This window comes from Sander lucioperca, chromosome 16, assembly GCF_008315115.2.
Source record: "Sander lucioperca isolate FBNREF2018 chromosome 16, SLUC_FBN_1.2, whole genome shotgun sequence".
NCBI lineage: Eukaryota > Metazoa > Chordata > Actinopteri > Perciformes > Percidae > Sander > Sander lucioperca.
In genome coordinates, this window is record NC_050188.1 from 26,255,305 (window position 1) to 26,275,328 (window position 20,024).

At 40.9% G+C, this 20,024-nt stretch overlaps 2 protein-coding genes across 7 annotated transcripts; one reads left to right on the plus strand and one right to left on the minus strand.

Moving 5' to 3' along the window:
• Nucleotides 1-554: 554 nt before the first annotated feature.
• On the minus strand, nucleotides 555-5,429 carry snapin (SNAP associated protein). 2 transcript variants are annotated; one of them, XM_035993288.1, is made up of 5 exons: nucleotides 5,281-5,429; nucleotides 4,844-4,890; nucleotides 4,533-4,651; nucleotides 2,461-2,580; nucleotides 555-2,352 (listed from the first exon to the last, which is right to left on the minus strand). In XM_035993288.1, the coding sequence occupies exons 1-4, from the start codon at nucleotides 5,394-5,396 to the stop codon at nucleotides 2,473-2,475; spliced, it is 390 nt and encodes a 129-aa protein (XP_035849181.1). In that variant the 5' UTR covers nucleotides 5,397-5,429; the 3' UTR covers nucleotides 555-2,352; nucleotides 2,461-2,472. The 2 variants fall into 2 exon arrangements, with proteins under 2 accessions (XP_035849181.1, XP_031134389.1); XM_031278529.2 differs by having other exon boundaries at nucleotides 555-2,580.
• Nucleotides 5,430-5,524: 95 nt separating this feature from the next.
• Nucleotides 5,525-14,236, plus strand: chtopa (chromatin target of PRMT1a). 5 transcript variants are annotated; one of them, XM_031278527.2, is made up of 6 exons: nucleotides 5,525-5,779; nucleotides 7,213-7,302; nucleotides 8,349-8,499; nucleotides 12,653-12,824; nucleotides 12,961-13,110; nucleotides 13,261-14,236. In XM_031278527.2, exons 2-6 carry the CDS (start codon nucleotides 7,238-7,240, stop codon nucleotides 13,461-13,463), a joined length of 741 nt encoding a protein of 246 aa, XP_031134387.1. In that variant the 5' UTR covers nucleotides 5,525-5,779; nucleotides 7,213-7,237; the 3' UTR covers nucleotides 13,464-14,236. The 5 variants fall into 5 exon arrangements, with proteins under 5 accessions (XP_031134387.1, XP_031134388.1, XP_035849178.1 ...); XM_035993285.1 differs by having other exon boundaries at nucleotides 5,607-5,779; nucleotides 7,213-7,441; XM_035993286.1 differs by lacking the exons at nucleotides 5,525-5,779; nucleotides 7,213-7,302 and adding an exon at nucleotides 7,448-8,099.
• Nucleotides 14,237-20,024: the final 5,788 nt, after the last annotated feature.

Below are 20,024 nucleotides of genomic sequence, written 5' to 3' on the forward strand. Positions count from 1 at the left end.
GTAGACTTTGCAGTGACGTTGCAGTGACGTTTTTTAATTGCTTTTCTTAGCTTGAAGAAAGTTTTACAAGTATAAAGTCCATAGATTAAAAATTCCGGCCATGTTTGTCCTGGCATGAGTTACCTATCACCATGGTGACCTATGGAAAAATCTTTTGGGCCAAAGTTTTTTTTTTCTTTGCAATGCAGCAAAATCCCACTGGAAGAATTGGCTGCAAGGCTGAGTGCACTTTCTTGGGGCCCGGGTGTAACTTAAACCTGCTACAGATCCTTAAACATAGCCGCAAAAGCAGAGGCTATGTTGTTGCCATTGGTGATCATATGACATTAATGTTGCTTATCACAGCTACGCAGACGACACTCAGATTTACTTAGCTCTCTCACCAAATGACTATGGTCCCTTAGACGCACTCTATTAATGCTTTAGCAAGTAAATAGCTCGATGCAATTACATTTACTTTAATTAAAGAGACAGAAATCATTGTATTCGGCAACAAGGAGGAAATAATGAAAACTATTGCTCAGCTTAATTTCAGGGCTATAAAGACGAAAAGCCAAGTTAGTTACAGTTTAATTAGACTCAGATCTTAGCTTCAGCAGCCACATGGGGGCAATAACTAAATCAGCATTTTATCATCTCAAACACAAGAATTATAGGTCTTACTGTATATCCACACCCAAACATTGCTTTATGTCCAGCAGGCCATAATACATGTACGTTCCCTTAGATCATTAGGTAGCAGTCTACTGGTAGAACCTCGATTAGCTACGAGGCTACACACAGATAGAACCAACTTCCTGGTGATTGGGCCATAACCTTAGCCATTTCCAAATCTAAATTAAAACACTGTTCTCCTGAATGGTTTCTGATTTACTTTGTTGCATTTGGAGCAACGTACAACTTATAAGTCTATTCAATTTGTTTTTTATTTAATTCTATCAACAAAAAAAGTTCAGAATCTGATTTAACAATATTTTACTGTTTAAAAAAAACACTAATTCGTTTCTTTGTCTATATAAAGTACTTTAAATGTATACACCTCATTTTATTAATGTCTAACATTTTGAATATTTTACTATTTATGTTCTTTTGAAGGCACTTTTACAAGTGTCAAACTTATAGAACTGTGTAATTACAATTAAATGTGTCACTTATTCCTCAATTTACTTCTGATGCCAGAAACAGGCTTACTGATTATCTGACAAACACACCGACCGTTGTTAAATAATGCACAAGCCCGGAGACTCAAGGACGAGTGCTCAGTTTGCCAGTAATGTAGAAGTCACAGAAACAAGTTATCGTATATGTATTGTCAGACCAGTTCCCGCTGCAGTTTTAGTGTAAGCTAATACTGTACTGTATATTTGACAGAATAGTGATACTGCAGTAGATTGAAAGGAAACACAGGGACAAATGTGCTACAAAAAGATTTACACTTGATTGAAATATTTATAACATTACTTAATAATACTATCACAAGTGCAAGTAGACATGTTCTGTCAAGATTTTTCAACAAGAAGTTTTTAGATTGGAAAAAACTACAACTGAACTAAATTCATCAACAATGTTGCATTTGGTCATCAAATTGCTGTCAAGGCTGAGAATCTCAATAATTCTACACACATTACTCACGGTGTATTTGCATTTACACGCGTTGACTAATTGTCAATGTGGAATGGGAACAAGAGTGGAAACATTGCAGATCCCAATAGGCAGCAACGCCAATTAAATAACAATCCCATTGCCCCAGTGCATGTTGGTTAGCCATCAGACATGCCTACTCCTATGCACTCATGTATGTATTATAGCTATCTTAATACATCCATGAGTGTGCTACGTGATGTTGCCATTGTTGTGGTGTTCATTTTGACACCGCAACCAGGTGTTCTAAACCCCTGCCAGTGCCAGTTGAGTTTAACCCGTTCTAAGTCGGATGCTAACTGACTGAGTAACAGAGCCTTTACCTTTCAACTCATAGAGAGCTATTCAAATCACATTTGTGAACAGCCATCTCCCACAGCCAGAGAGTAGTAGGCATGATAACTGACTGACATTTTAATGAGCAATGCTTCCAGCAGCAAAACAAGGATCTGTTATTTTGGTCCACAAGATTGCTCAGGCTAAGTGTCTTCATCTATCCTGCACGATGAGGTGACATTACAGTTGCAGTCTTTTTTTTTTTTTAAAACATTTTGCTCATGCGTACAAGTATTTATCTTATTTTTAGAAACAATGTATGATCTGGTGGTACTGTAGAGCCGATTCTGTTGTATTTTGCAGCTGCCTAACAGTAAACAGATAGCAGCCAGGATTTTTATTATGACATCAGACAAAGCAGTGCAGGACATCAGCATGTCATTAGACAAACAGCTAACTAAATGTCAAAGGAAGACTTGTGGTCCTTGTGTTACAGTTTCCAGTATTGATGTGTCCCTCCTGGTCAGGACAGTTGACAGAGCAGGAGGAGGAGGCTCAGGGTTTACTGGGGGAGCGGGAGGGGAACACTCCTGAAGCCTCCAGCATGGTCTTTCTTCGTGCTGTCTCTTTGGCCACATTGTGGTTGAGTCGCCTCAGACGTTCCTGTGGACAGAATATTCAGGTCATGAGGTTGTTTTGTATATTGTGTTACTGTTTGTGTGCCTTTTTTCCGTTTTTAAACTTGGTTGTTAATTGCAGGGATGCTACTAGTAATTATAGCAGTAGTTGTAGCAGTATAGTGGTTTTATGGGTAGTAATGGTAATATAATACTAGAAGTACTTGAGTATTTGTAGTAGTAGAAACGGCAGTGGTAGTAGTAATATCAATAGCAGTAATACACCGTCACCACATTTAAGAGTAAGCTTAAAACTCTCCTCTTTGATAAAGCTTATAGTTAGGGCTGGTCCAGGTTTGCCTCGGACCAGGTCTTAGTTATGCTGCTATAGTTTTAGACTGCTGCGGTCTTCCTATTACACACTAAGCTCCTCTCTCTCTCCATCTGTGTGCATTCATGTCCCTTTAATGTATGTTACTAACCTAGCTCCGGGGAGCTTATTCCCCAGAGTCCTTATGCTTTCTCGCCTCGCAGATTTGGTGGTTCAGGTGGTTGGTTTTTGGCAGCTGCTGCGGTCCTGCTCGAAGCCCTGCACTGCTACAACTACTATTATTTCTAGTCATAGTTCGAGTATCTTTATTATTACTATTAAGTGCCACAGCGCATCATACCAACTGCTATAATTGTTATGAATCATATCATGTATATCTGTATCAGTGTTTCTGTGTCCCAGATGGCCGCCTACCAAGAGCCTGGGTCTGTCTGAGGTTTCTCCCTAAAAGCAAGTTTTTCCTCGCCCCTGTCCCACCAAATGCTTGTTCATGGGAAATTATTTCTTTGTAAATCACAGAGTGTGGTCTAGACCTACTCTATCTGTAAAGTGTCCTGAGATAACTCCTGTTGTGATTTGACACTATAAAATGAACTGAATTGAAACTGAATTGGTAATAGTCTATATCGACGACGTTTCACTTCCAGGATTGTTCCAGTGTCGCCAGAAATTCTGCCAGACGTCCCTTTTTTTAGGCCGGATGTCCCTTTCTTTGTGTTGGCGTTCTAAACTCCGGTGGATGAGGACTATGGTTAACTGCTCCTCAGATCTCTGCAGGGTAAATCCAGACAGCTAGCTAGACTATCTGTCCAATCTGAGTTTTCTCTCGCACGACTAAAACTACTTTTGAACGTCCACATGTTCACCAAAACAAGTTCCTTCCTGAGACTATTTAGCAGAGGCACCGTCATTGTGTCTGGGTCTTAGCACCGCCCATGACTATTGCGATTGGTTTTTTAAAGAAATGCCAATAAACCAGAGCACGTTTTTCTCCCATCCCCGAATGCTGTGTGGACTAGACAGTGTCTCCTCCGCAGCCCTGTGGAGGACGGTCTGGCAATGCGGGACAATATTGGTAATAATAGCAAAAGTTGTTATAGGAGTAGCAGTATGCAGCAATTGTAGTACTACAACTAACACTACAAGTATTAGCTGTAGTTCTTATAGTATTAAAGTTAGCAGTGATAGCAGTATTAGCAGTAGCACTAGCTGTATAGAATATTTAAAGCTGTATTAACAATGAAACAGGCCAGGTGGACATTAGGAATGATGTTTGTGTTCAACTGATGAATGTAAGTCCAATATCCTTCCTCTTTTAGCTCTGGTTTGGTTTCTACCAGCTCCTGAGAAAAACATTTGGCTCTTCAGCTACTAAATGTTCCACTATGTTCACCAGCTAGTCTTTGACGGTGTCTGTCTGCTGCTGAGCAGGGAGTGTACAGCAGCTTTATCAGAGCAGTTTCTCTGAAAACAGCTGCCTCACCACAGTGATGAGAGCAGAGAAAACCAAAGCATGTTCAAGTTGCTAAAAGACCTGTCAAGCTGAGGGGAACTGCAGAGTTTGTGATAATTCTCCGTGGGTTTGTCATTACTAGTGACAATTTTCACATTGTTGAACATAATAATTAGTGCCGCTTTAAGAAGTTCCACAGCAAAGCTTAACTGACCTGAGCATTCTGCAGTATGTTGTTTACTAGCACTACTCTTCGCCTTGCATTCAGCAGCTTCTTTACATAAGGGTCCAGGTCCAGAGCCACCTTCTGATGTTCATTTATCCGGCATAATTCTGCAAATAATGCACATTAATGACACACAAGACCACACCAACGGTTAGTGAACACAAGTTATTTAATGTGCTTTATACTTTTTTTTAAGCTTTTGTTATGTTTTATATAGTATAGGCATTTACATTAAGAATTCACATAACACCTGAGTCAGGGATTTAACAGACAAATACAATATACATAAAATGAATTACCTGTGGCCAGATTGTCTATATGTTCTCTTAATTCTACTTGGCTTTCTCTGCAAAGAAAAAAAGAATCCCATTAATCCAGAGGAAGGACAGACGATACAAACCGCGATGTGAGCAGCTTTATTCATCATATTGGCACAAACATTTATCAAGTGCCAAAGATAACCCACATCAAACACAAGATGAACACATCATGTGACATTAGCAGTGCTCAAACAATAAAGGCTTGTGCAACCGTGTGTGCAAAGTTGACTAATATGTATAAAAAAAAAAAGTATTAAATTGGGAATTATAAAATAATAAACACCACCGGGTCGACATTTTCTGGAAAGTCACGAGACAGTTAACGTTGAAGTATTACCGAGGGGTTGGAACGCGGATGACAGCAGGGTGTATGATGTAGGCGACGATTAAATAACAGATTCGATAACCGCATTTACCTGACTGAGTGTACATGTAAGTCGAGCTGCTGAATAGCTGGTCTCAGGAGGTCGAGCAACCCCTCGGCTAAAGCATCTTTGCCTGAGGAAGTTGCTACTAAAGCCGCTGCCGCCATTTTAGTAAAGCATCTACCTCAACACGGCCAGACAGGAAGCTACGTCCTCGTGACGTTGGCGTTGGAGTCATAAGGACCTCTCCATTTTCTTACCGTGGACGGCCAGTTGAGCTAGCAGCACCATTTTAGGGAGACGCAGCAAAACCTTGTCTCCAGCGTTTTATAGTTATTCTGAGAAAGACCTGATCGCAACTAGTTTGCTCATTTGTTACAGCGCTTAGTAAGGAAGGTAGCAGATTACAGGTTATATTTAAACAAAAGAATACAAGGACACCCTACACGGCCACTCCGTGCCAACCGGTACCAGCTAACGTTAGCTAACTACCAGCTAAAGCTAACCCGAGCTGACTGAAAGGCTTTTCTCGACCGACGCAACATTCACTGTAAGTAAAAAAAATGCCGGGAATTATTATTTTAGGCACCTGAAATGTAATTAAGCTACTTAAATGTTAAAACGCAAATAATTGCGTTTAGAGTTGACAAATTGGGCTGCTAATGTAGGACCTATTTAAAGTCTACGTCCGCCCAGCTAACTTATTTTTATTTTGCCAATTTCTTGGGATCACGAATAAGGACATATGAAAAGGGAACTACGTATTCTTGACTCCAAACTATTTTACCAAATAGCTAAAGGTGTCGCACTTGCCTGGCATCGAGACATTCATTCCATCCACAGAGCTGAGTAACGTTATCTTCATCTACACGAAGGGGCACAGGAGCTCGTTAGGTTGGAATCAAAAATGCGTGTTCCCGTCACTTGATGGCACATGAGAATATTGTGCTGCATATGTTTATCTTTCCGTGATACATGGGCAGCTGTTAGGAACATTTCACCTGACCTCCCCAGTGGCCTTACGAATGATTATTCCTCAGAGGCCACCATCTTGTCATAGGTTCACATTACTTTTTTGGTAATAATTTTGGTTGATTGAAGGAGTTGGTTTATGTAATGTCTGATTAAAAGATATCAAGTGGCGATTAAGAATGTCCGATAGAAACTGGAAGGGAGTTTTTAAGGATTTTGTAAGCCTTCCTAAACTGAGTGAGACAAGCAAACTGGCATTGGGGCTGTAAATATATATAGGTATACTGGCTACTCCAAAAGGGTATTAACATTCCTGAATAGGATGCAGTGTTTAAATCACCAGCATAGAGAACCAAAACTACTTAGAATGGTATTTGTGAGACTACTTAAAATTGTTAAATAATTATGTTTAACCAGAAATTGTACTTACAGCATAGTCAGATTTGACAGTGTTTTATCATATCTGAATCCTATAGAATCTCCAGTAATGAAGTTTTGCTTCCAACATTTGCAACTATCTAAAGATATAAATAACTAAACCTTAAAGATCTGAATCAGTCTTTGTTGTCTGAGGCGAAACGGCTTTGAGTGTCAAGCTACTTGAAAATTAGATAAGCAGCAGAACATGTGTAATTTTGAATGTTATTTTAAATGTATCTGATACATTCAAATGAATCACGTGTGGCCTAATTACAAATAATGCGTGGTTTAGAAATAGGTTAAAGGGTAACAACAGTTTTTTTCGACCTGGACCCTATTTTCCTATGTTCTTGTATCTCTAAATGACTGATGGGAACAACAATCTTTGACATTGGTCCAGTATTAAGAGAGATCACTGTAGTCAGCAGCGGAGAAACAAGCTACAATGTATCTCAGTGTGATACATTTAATGCAATGTAAAGTCAAATGTTCTCGCTGATACCATATGTGATTGCTGTCTAAATTTAGCGTACTTACCTTCTCATGACTGCCAGTTGACCTTGTTTTATTTTCTGTTCCCTCTGTTTCCAGGAGCCTTCAAGCGAAGTCCATCAAAATGAGCACAGCCTCCTCCCAAAAAGTTGTCCTGAAAAGTACCACCAAAGTGTCCCTAAATGAGCGGTGAGGCGCCACGCACCCTGTCAGCAGTTAAGACACCCGATGCAAGGGCCAGCCTTGGCTTGTGAAGGTTCTAGTGGTCCCTACGGAAGGCTACAGTTTGGGACTGGACCCGACATGGAGGCTATTCTGACTGTCCCCAGTGTGTGCACTGCTCACTCAACTTTGTTGGTCTTGTCAACATTTCTTGATGCACTTGCAGAGATAAATGTGATTGTAACATGGAGCAGAAGGGGCTGGCCCGGGCCACACATCTTGTGTGAGCAGTGCAAACATATAGACAAGGGGAGAGGGTAGTGGTCATACTGGGTAAGCCTTGGTAAGCCTATGCTGGACCAGACCACTGTCCTACAAAAGCCCTGGCACTCCCGCTGCCTGTTACTTAACCAGCACAGGATACATCAAGTGTATGCCTATAAAGGGGAGAGTAAGGCTTAAGCTAAACCAGGAAGATGGGGCAAACCAGTGGAAGTGAAGCACCTCCTCTATCTTCTTGTTCTGTCATTCTTTCTCCTCGCTGCTCCAATTCTATAAAAGACCAGGTACTCAGTCCTAGCTTGGACGTGACAAAGAGCTCCCCTTCCCTCTCCCATCTTTCCTTCCCTTCTCTCAGTGGTTTACCCACAAGTCACGGTCCATGCTGTAAGTGGCTGGGTGACCTGGCAGTCCTTACGTCCAGGGCCTCTGCTGCTGCAGTATGATGACACCCCAGCCAGTCAGCTGGAGGCCTGTAAGTGGCAAATTGCGCTCTTCTTCTGGCACCTTCTCTCTGCTTCTGTCCTTCGGTCTGTCTTTGCACTGTGAGTTTTTTAATCTTAGTTTGCCTACTTTTTGTGCTTGTTTGAAAACATGCAGAAGTATAAATCTTTCTGGATTGTCATATGGTTGAGAGAAAAAATGAGTGCCAAAAACTGCAACATAAGTCTTGCATAGCAAGTGCGCTTCATCCATAATGAGAAATTACTTGATGTGGAACCCTGCTTCCTCCTCCTCTGTATATCCCCTGTCCCCTTCTTTTACTTCCCTCTTTTTCCCTCCCACCTCTAAAGCTTCACTAACATGCTGAAGAACAAGCAGCCCACTGCGGTAAGCATTCGAGCCACCATGCAACAGCAGCATTTGGCCAGTGCCCGCAATCGCCGGCTGGCCCAGCAGATGGAAAACCGGCCCTCAGTGCAAGCTGCTCTAAGTCACAAGCAGGTGAGGACAAAGATCAGACAAGCTAATGGCGCCTACCCACTGCTAGTACCAGCTCGACTCGACTCGGCCACGGGGCCCCGTCCTCCATTTTCTACTGCAGATTTAATACCACATGCCTGAGCCGAGCGTGGCTTGTCGTCATAGCGACACACGCACACAGAACGTGGAAGGTGCGTTGGTTTTGATTTTCAGCATGTGGCTGTTTGCCAGAAGACACATTTAGTTTCTAAAGAAGCTGGAGGCAGCGAAAAAAACAAACGCCACTGGCCAAACTATTTAAAAATGGCGGGTTTGTTCAGGACACCCCCGTCTGTCGCTTGCAATGATGACGTGGTGATTAGTGACGATTCTCTCCGACCAATCAGGAGTCTGCAGATTTTCACGTCACCTTTTGGTATCGCCTCAGCTCGCTGGGAACATCCACGGAGGTGATACTAAAAAAAGTACCTGTTGGCAGGTACCAGGGACTTTTTTTCATAATGGAAAACCAAAAAGTAGAGTCGAGCAGGTACCATGTAGTGGAAAAACGCCATAAGTGTCAGTGGAGCTTTTTACCATGTAGAGCTATGTTGTAAACTGTAGACTGACCTGCACCAATACTATATTTGTGTAAGAGTTAATGGAAGAGGGGTGTCTGTAACATATGTGAGACAAGTCTTCTCAGTAATGCTAAGATTAGTGATGAGAATTTGGTTCAATTTAATTACATAAACTGATTGAAATTTTAGACCAAATTAATCTGAAGTAGATAAATTGTAGCTACTTCCACCTGCATGACTCAATATTTTACAATGAAATGTCTTACATTGAGAGAGGGATGAATCATATTATCATCACATGCAACTCTTGGAGTCTTATCTTGTTTTGGTTTTTACTAATGGTCGACAGACATGGCTTTTTAAATGGCCGATGCTGATATTTAGAGAGCTGGGCGGCCAACGGCCGATATATAATATTATAATCGAGAAACAAAACTGCTGAACTTAAACATTTTAGTTAACGCTGTTATTGTCTGCTTAAGTAGATTTGTACTCGGTGCACTTATCTTCAATAAAAAAATGTATTAACTAAAAGAATGTCCACAAGTAATCAAAAACTAAACTTTGTAAAAAATCTAATAAAAAAAACCACAATGAAAATAAAGTGTGCACTTAACAGCATTTATCAGCAGATAGGATCTCCTTGTTTCTGACGGAGACCCGAAATTTATAAAACATAAATTTAAAAAAATTGCAATGTCAATATTTGGATAAAAAGAGTAATACAATAATAATTGTGACGGATAGGTTGGTGAGCTGAGAATTTGGTTGGATAAAGATACCTTTTGCAAACTATTACGCTATTTGGTACAGCATGAATATTTTTTTGGGACACCTAATTATTAAATAAAATATTTGGTACTGGTGTCTTTTAGCTCAATGGCACTGTCAGGACCGCCACGGTTAGGTTTGTCTAAATGTCCTGATGTTGTAGTTAGGGCTGGGCGGTAGGGGTGTGCAAATCTCCCTTCTAAGACGATCCAAGAAGTATCTAGATACATGGGCTTCTGTACGGTTCAGGGACAATACATCTTAATATGAAATGATTCAGTTTGATTTAATGTTGAAACGATTGGGTGCAATATGATGAGATACAATTCAATCTGATTGATAGTCAATGTTTGTTTAATGTAAACACATTCATTTCCCATTATAAAATAAGCCAATTCTATAAAAGAAGCACTGCCCACCTTCAAATATATATTTTGTAAAAGGGACCAGGGAATAGCAAAGCTAGGACATGCTAATAGTATAACTTTGACTTAATTAGCTAGCCACTAATAACCAAATAACACACACATCAGCTCCATGTTAAATAACACTCCAAGTCCTTAATCACACAAATGGTAAGGTTTTGTCTCCGTCACACATAAAGATGCCCGTCTCTTTCAACAGCATTGAGCACTCCGCAGCAGCCTCATTGTACAGCAATGCTTCAGTCAACCAATTTGTAACGTTAGAACTGGGCCATCGGACAAATCTTGGCCAATTTAGAGCGATCCAGGGCTCCGTGTATCGACATAGTCCTATGTCTTTGCATTTTATTTTGATCAGTCTGTTTTTAAATGAGACTGATCTAAGACTTGTTACAAAACACTTAAGCTTTCAATTTGAATCAATATATATTTTCATTGTGTTAATGTCTAAATTTATTGAAGTGTCAGTTAATGAAGGCTGTGTTATGTTGCATTAAATTGCCCCTTCTGTATGGGTTTAAGTTTTACATTTGGACCACCAAAAATGTACATGGCCACCAAATGTAGGGGCTTAGATGGGGCCAGTGCTTAAAATATTAGCATCTATCCCTAGGCTATAACTTTCAAGATAGTTTAATGCAAAGGAAAACCTTTTTAAAACATTCTGTTGTCCTGTGGACGGCCCGTACAACGCTTTAGTTACTTGCCTACCGTCCCACAACCATCCCATATGACAAATCTGATAGATGCTTCACCTGTAGTAGAGTTAGGGCTGGGGACGCCTATTCAATAGTTTTTCAAGCCCTCATTCATTCAGATGGTTGAAGGCTTGCTATCAATACAATTCCTAACAAATGTTCTTTGCATTTTCTCATTAAGTCCAGAATTAATAAAATGTATACAGACAGTAAACATTGAGTGGAGTGTCAGACAGCAAGATCATACTACACATGCTTCCAACTAAATTAACACAAGTGATTAACTGTGTTAGGAACACTCATGCTCAGAGTATAAATGTATTAGAGCGGTCAGTCTTTCTCTATAATACCATTCAAAATATATCATATTAGAATATTTAATGCTCAAATGCAGCCTGATAATATGTACTACACTACTCAGGCTTATGCATTGTCAATGCCTCTATAAGCATGTGGTTGTTACACTTCTGTCCACTAGAGGGACTTCTAACATCAGCCTGGCCTCGAAGGTCATCTACGTCATGGCAAATTGCATTTCTTGCACGCCACTTAGGCCCCGTTTACACGAAGGGATTGAATTTTCCTGTGGTTTGGCCTCTCATTTACACGAAAACCCCGATTTATCACAGAAAATGATTATTTCTAAAAACTCCGGCCAAAGTGGAGATTTTGGAAGACTTTGTTTGCATGTAAACTGAGACAAACAGAGGTTTAGGCAGCCGGGATTGTGATTGGCTAACATGGGCTTGAGCTTCTCGTTACAATGCCACCTACAGGTGTGGCATGCTCTTAACGACATTGACAGCATATATACACGGGTACATGTAAACGAACACTTTACTGAAAACGTAGAGGTTCTAAATGTCCGTTTATGAAAATAGCCGGCCACGTGTAAGTGTAGTGAAGCAGCTCTGTTGTAAAGGCTAACGGTGCTCGGTTAGCACAATGACATCATGTTAGAAAGCACAGCCGAAACCATTTGTCATAAAATAAGTAACAAACGATGCTAACGGCATTGATAACTAAGCCAAACGGTGCTGTCACTACTATTTTAATGATTTATAAGCAACCTGTTTCTTGCAGATTGTCACGTTACTGAGAATCCAGCTATTAGAAGGTAATATATGAAGTCAAAGCTAACTCTGACAGCTGTAGGGCAGCTACACATAAACTTTAGGTACGTATTTATTTTTATTGTTAGCTCCGTGAGCTTAAGTCCTCACAATGCCTTGTTTCTCACTCCCGCTAACTTATTGTTCATAAGACGTGACATGAGTGACGCATGCGGGTAGGCCAAGGCGAGAAGAGGGAGATTAGCTTATGTATGGATGGATGGATGGATGGGTGGATCTATTGAGTGGTGGAGGGGGGCACAAGTATCTATATGCAATCAATGTTTAAGGGCCTTATTGCATTATTTGTGGCCAACTGTTGTAGTGGAAATGAGCCTTGTGCGTATGTGCCCAGCTCCACAATTGAGAATTATAAAATGGAATCGGACGCACGTGCGACTTTATAAATCTGAATAGTGTGTATGCATATTTCTGTCTTCGTGTGACTGTTTTAGTCGTGAATCTATAGAGATGCATCTTACCATTTTTGTTTTTACCCAGGGCCACTGTCGTGTTAACGTGGCCTTGATTGAGTGCCCGTAACACCACCTTGTTTGTCTGTCTGATTTCATTTTGTCATAATTGCATCCTTGAATAACTTGTGCCAGACCCTGAAGCAGCGCCTGGGGAAGAGCAACATCCAGGCCAGGCTGGGCCGGCCTGTCGGGACTCTGATGCGTGGAGTAGCTGGAGGCAGAGGAGGAATGCGAGGGATGACCAGGGGTGGCCTTCGAGGTCGAGCCAGAGGAGGAGTAATGAGGGGAGCTCTGTCCCTGAGAGGTGTGTATCCACAACCTTACACACTATCTCAACTAAGAATATGGCTCGGATTCCAAGTGCAGGGCTTCACTTTCATGGCTGTAGATTTTCATTTGTCACGGGTGTGCATTGAGTGATATTACTTTGTCTTGCACAGGGAAGCGAGTGTCTTCTACAGGTGGTCCCATGCGAGGTCGTGGCTCTGCTGGCCGTCTGGCAATGCGTAGAGGAGGCCGCCACCGTGGAGGAGCTCCTGGCAGAGGAGGCGCTCCGTCCCGAGGAGCAGCACGAGGAGGAATAGCCAGAGGTCAGGGGGTGACAAAGTTTGACTTTTCTATTTAAGTGGGGAAAAGGATTGTACTTTTCATCTAACTGAATTATCTTAAATAGACATTGAGTTGAATTGTTAACCCTTCTGTGTGTGTGTGTGTGTGTGTGTGTGTGTGTGTGTGTGTAGGCCGTGGTGGACTGCGCGGCCGTGGTGGTTTTGCTGGTAGAGGTGGTCGTGGCCGCGGGCGGGGCCGAGGTGTTGGCCGACAAGCTGTGACCCGTGAACAACTGGACAACCAGCTGGACGCCTACATGTCAAAGACCAAAGGTCACCTGGATGCTGAGCTGGATGCCTACATGGCCCAGGCAGACCCAGACAATATGGAGTGACACTGGAGGACTCTGAAGCAGACACATGTAGAGTCACTGCAGAACTGTACAGCTGAACTCACACAGTGTAGTTTTCCACCAGATTCATGGTCTGAGAAATTGAGTTTGTAATCTAGATGAGTGGTGACAGTCCAGGACTCTTAGCTTTGGAACAGCAAGACATCAAGGTCTCCCTTGAATGGGCTTCGGCCACTACTCAATTCTGCTTCAACCTGCTCCTGCAAACCCTTTGAAATCTGGAATAACTGTGTGAAGGGACCTTTTTAGACATTAACAAACCCTGCTGTCTATAGACTTCTGCTTTTTTTTTTTTTTTTTTTTTAAATGACCTTGTTATTTTTAAATATCCCCTGAAAACCCAGTCTGTCTGTAATGGTCAATGATCCAGGTGATGTGTTTAACCTTTTGTTGAAAACAATTTAAAATAACCTGTTTTTCTTTTTTACTTTTATTTTAAATGTGATTAACCTTAGGGTGCTCATACCTTTGTCGATTTAATTCATTGGCTTAACTTGGAAACATTAGCAATGCAAACCTTTTCTAAATTATTTGTTAAAAGAATGTAAGCAGATCTTTTAAGCCAAGTATCCATTTGTCATTGTTTTGTATTTAAAAGATGTAGTACTTTGAGTATTTTGTTCCTCTGTATCTTCCACCTGTCAGAACTCTTCAGTTGACTGCTGACATTGTTAACTTCTACTTGAGAGCATTTGTATGACATTATCCAAAGCAAGTAAAATAGGTTTTAATTAAAATGGAAATGATTTCCCAAATTGTGTCAATTGTATGCATTTTAAATGCCCTTGTGTAAAATGTTGACCACAGCTAAAATGGAGTGAGTTGAAATGTTATGTATCAGAGTGAATAATTAAATTGGCCCTGTAATGGCCAAAAGTAAAAAAAAACTTAATCTTTACTTAATCCTTTACCAGTGGACATGGATAGATGATGCCTTTAATTTTAGGGTGAATGAGATGAATGTTGAATGAAAGTTCTTAAATGATTCCCAATGTTACTGACCCCTTAAAGAAAAATAATGTCTACATGTGACTTCTCAGTTGCATATGAGTAAAGAGTGATTTGTTTTTTTGTCATTTTAGAGGCCTGGAAAGGTCAAATTATCCAGCAATTTACAAGCAATAAAAAGATTTGAGGCATGTGTAGAACATAAGCATAGATTTGTATAAGGCTTAGACTTTTTTTTTTTTTTGGTTCTCCATACTTCCAAATTTAATGTCCATTAAATTTCAGTTTGTGTAAATGAAATCCAATTTTTAGACTTCCCAAAAAGTTCTTGAATAAATACAAACTAATATTTACTCTAAAGTTTTAATGTCTAACTCCAAAACCACACAATTTTTTTTTATCAATGTTGAATTCTTATATCAAAGTTGTGACAGGGATACATATTTATAATCTTAAAGGGAGTCTCTTTAGTTTTTGGTGAGATATCCCATATCTTTTTAATGGCAAAGGAAAACTATTTCAGGTAAGGGTACCTCTCAAGAGTTAGAATTGTTTGATGGCATTCACCAATACAAAGTTAAGGCATCTGTGGGACTAACATAAGGCAGCATCTCCTTTACCATATTTACCATTACTGGTGAGGATTGCCTTGATAACCACAGAGAATTGTTTTTCCAAAATGTTACATTGAATCTATCGGTAATACATAAAATTCTAGAAAATGACCTGAATCCAGCAGATGTAAGATCGACCAGGAATGGTCGGAATTAAAAAAGTCCTCCCAACCATATGACGATATGGGTTATAAAAAAAAGGTCGTAATTGCTGTCTGAACAAACAACTTCTGGGAGCGTTTCTCTGGGGAGGACAGTTAAAAAGAAAAGTGGATACATAACCCTAGACATTGTAGATTTGAAAAAGGTAGAAAAATAATCATTCCACAGAAGCTCAGAACAGACATGCTAGAATGCATACACACAGGCCACTTTGGGGTGGAGAACAGCAAACAGGGCCAGGGACATCATGTTTTGGCCAGGCATGGGACAACAAATAGAGGAAACAGTAATGAAATGTGACATCTGCCAAACACACCGCAATGCCAACACAAAGGAGCCCATGCTCTCAAAAGCAATTCCAGAAAAACCCATGGAAAACTGTAACAGATCTCTTCTCCTGGAACTCCTGTGGTTACCTCAGCAGGTACTTTGAAATTAAACGCCTGCATAACATTAACACAGCTGCAATTATCCACAAAATTAAAGCAGTTTTCGCTAGATACCAAAAAAAGTTGACAGTGATAACGGGCCATGCTATTATAGCTCACGGGAATTCCAGCAGTTTGCAGAGTCATGGAGTTTCCAGCACGTCACTTGGAGCCCCCGCTATCCCCATAGCAACGAGCTGGCCGAAAAGACTGTCGAAACTGCAAAGCGGATTCTCACAAAGGCCAAAGAAGACAAGAAAGACCTATACCTCAGTCTACTGGAGTACAGGAATACTCCTGTCGACGGCCTGAAATCTCCAGCCCAAATCCTCATGAGCCGCAGACTGCGCTCTATCTTACCCACAACAGCACAACTGTGACCTCAGGTAACCCCTCTGATCACAGTGCGAGCAAGGAGAGAGGTAGGCCAGCGCCGCAAAAAGCAGCACTACAAGTCTGTTAGACCTCTGTCAACACTGCACGCTGGAGCACCCATCCACTTCCAGCAGGAGGATGGACGATGGACACCTGCAACAGTCATCCAACCTGCAGAGACCCCGCGGAGCTACCACATAGAAACCAGCAGCGGACAGACCCAGATCTTTTTTAAGGTTTCGGAATAAGTGGGATTAAGCCTTGAGTTAATGTAAGAGTGAGAGATTCATTACATACAAATTACTTTCTGTCAAAACCTTCAATAGAAATGATTCCATCTACCCCATTTGTTATGTTTTAGGCTACTGAAGGAGTCAATAATCTCTTGTAAAGTCAAAGGTTTAACCTCGATTATGTCCAAGAAAGTGGTTGCACTCTTTTCACAGTATTGAGATGTATATCATTTACTGTAAAAAAAAAAAAAAAAAAAACTAGAACAATTTGTAAAAATGAGTTTAAGGTCATCACTTACATCATTGTCAATTCTAAGCTTGCAGATAGAGTTAGCTTTTAAAGCCAGTTCCGTTACTAAGAGGATGAGCTCCCCGACGGTTCTGTGAAATAACTCTTCAAAACTGAAATCTGATCAACCTCAGTGATCATATATAATAAATAATGAGAAAGGGGGTTACTACTAGACTAGGTAGGATAACGATGAACATGCCAAAAAACGATACCTTATGGGGGCTTTGACTTCACAAAGTCCTGCAGGGCTCTTTTGAAACGAGCTCCAACATTGGAAACAGCTGCTCCTGGCTGTTCTCACAAAGATACAAAACAGAAAAAGGCACATCTCACGATCTAGGAATGGGATTTTCAAGGGTCTATTATTGGTCCTATAAATCAGGCCATAGGAGAGGTGGAGCAATCTTAATATAAAAAAAAGTCCCATTAGAAAAACTCTCGGAGGTTTCAGACAAGGAAGGGAGATATATCTGTGTTTCGGGAAAAATGGATGATTCTGTCATAACATTATGCAGTATGTAGTGAGTGTGCTTTTTATAGAAAATACATTTGATTTGAGGATTGGGGCCACAGGAAAAGTAATATAATTTGGTGCTCAGAAAAAGAAAGAAAAACAATTACCATTAATAAATCTTATATTATAAATCTGAAAACAAGAATAAAGAAAATTTGAAATGAAATAAATAAATAAAATAAAAAGATAATATTTGCTAAACAGAAAATTACTAGTCTGGCTCAAAATCAACTAAACATTTGGCAAGGAAGCTACAAAAACAAGGGCCAACACGGGCGCCCAGATAGCTCAGTTGGTAGAGCAGGCGCCCATATATAGAGGTTTACTCCTCGACGCAGCAGGCCTGGGTTCGACTCCGACCTGCGGCCCTTTGCTGCATGTCATTCCCCCTCTCTCTCCCCTTTCACGTCTTCATCTGTCCTGTCAAAAATAAAGGCTGAAAATGCCCAAAAAAATAATCTCAAAAAAACAATGGCCAACACAATATATGAAATAAGGGAGCCAGACTCTAAATACAATGTAAAAAAGATGAAATACAAAAAACATTTAAAAAGTACTACGAGTCCCTATATACACAACCTTGTTTAGCAGATGAGCAACAAATTGGAGTTCCTTAATTCTCTTACCTGTTCTATCAGAGGAACAAAACCAAATATTAACAGCTATGATGACTAAAAGTTAAATAGTGCCATCTCCAGTCACCTGGCCCAGATGGCTTTCCACCACAGCGGTTGAAGGCTTTTCGACTTGAGCTAATGCAAGCCTTCTCCGGGCCTGCAGTTTATCTTTTCAGGGTACTAAAATGCCTCCATCTTGAAGCAAAGCGGTGATCTCAGTCATCCCAAAGGATGGAAAAGATACATTAGAATGTGTATATTGCCCATTGCACATTTGCACATATCTGTTTACGCGCTTTTGCACTTTGCATCTGCCCTGGCATGCAAAACTGTATTTTCTCCCCACCATTGTTGCAATAGGCTACCTTGTTGTCAGAGGCGGATGGCAATTGGGAAAGTCTGGACTTTTCCCAGTGGGCTGGTAGTGTTTCGAGGCCGTGAGGGCCGGTCTGATCGGCCGCTGTCCGCAGCCGCTACCCGGCCGCTGCCCGCTACCCGGCCGCTGCCCGCTGCCCGCTGGTCAAACTGTGCAGCCTCTGCTCAACCTGGGCCGGTGGTCTACGAAATTTCCTGGTAGATGTTTTAGTCCCACTCCGCCGCTGCTTGTTGTTGCACATCTACTACTCATATCTACAAGTACCTCACTATTTAGACCACTACCTGCACTACTGTATACTAACTATTTACTACATTACAGCATTTTAGATAGTTCTGTCTATCCATGTATATTGTGCTACGACTGATCAACATCACTATAGTCCACACTTCGCACAAACTGCACATTGACTCTTTACTTCATCCCAGCTGTTATCATTCTGATAGTCTTTACAAATATTTGCACTAACTGTATATTGACTCTTACTATATTCAGCATTTAGACAGACTGTCTGTTCATGTTTACTGTGTTATTTCACTACTTCTCAGCATTCATATAGACTATCTATTTATATATACTGAGTTATAACTGATCACTGGATCCACATCACTATCTTGACCACCATTTAATTTGCACTAACTGTACTCTGACTCTTTCCTACATCTCAGCAGTGTTATAGATTGTCTCTTCATGTATATTATGTTATCACCATACCACTTTTGCATATCCATCGACTTACTTACACCTCACTTTGTGCTGGATTGGAACTGCCTACTTAATCTGTACCTTTGTAGCCTATTGTATTCTGTTTTCTTGTACTTGAATGTGAAACTGTATGTTGTCTTGCACGCTTAAGCTTTTCTTGGTCAGGTCACCATTGTAAATGAGAACCTGTTCTCAACGGCCTACCTGGTTAAATAAAGGTTAAATCAAATCAAATTAAAAACATATATAAAGCTATCCTTGCCAAAAGATTAGAAAAGATTATTCCCCAATTTTACATAATGACCAGACTGGATTTATCCCACAGAGATCAAACTCATGACAACATCAGAAGATCTCTGCACATAATAAACCATATCCAACAAAACAAACTTGAATCCTTCTTAATTAGCCTGGTCGCAGGACCTGGAGCTCACCGCCGGTGTTTCAGTTCGACTGTTAGAGTCTTTAGATAATTAAAAGGTATTTATTTAGAAGCGGGCTGGTTGGTTAGTTAGCTAACGCTAGCTTCCATGCTACATAAATAAGCCAGACAGAGTTGTCCCTCATCTGCGATAGAAACCCTGCTTTCCCTGTTCTGTCGGCTCAGAGCTCCACACACTGTGTTGACAACTAAAAGTAGCTAGGCTAGATAGTAGAAGTTCACGAAAGCACTCCAACTTGGAAAGACAATGCTGCTCTGCCAAATGTCTTCAAAGGAATGAAACGTTGATAATACAGAACAGTGATTTAATAGTGATAAAGGGATGGTGTAGGCTACTCCCAGGCCACTGGGCAGTTGGATCCACGCTAACGGCTCCTATAGCGGTCTTTGCTCCAGTCTGGCACTGTACAAATGGGGTTACGTTACCTTGGGTTCTCATGGACGCCTGGCCAATAAATGCTATTGAAGGGCGGGTCTTGGCGTGGCCATATGGGATTTGTAATATCACGCACCGGACACTCTGCGCATACACAGGACGTGAGCACAGGCAGGCAGGGGCACAGGTGGATGTGTGTGTGTGTGTGTGTGTGTGTGTGTGTGTGTGTGTGTGTGTGTGTGTGAGTGTGTGTACAGTATGACCTGTGTACTACTAGAAAAAATACAGACTATCACCAGCCTTAACCTTTAATCGATTAGTAGTTTTTTTATAGACAGAAAATACAGATTACTTTGTACACACACACACACACACATACACACACACACACACACACACGGGACCAAGCTTCATAAAACATTGACAAGCATGAACATTGATTTACCCCTGCAGTTCTCTAC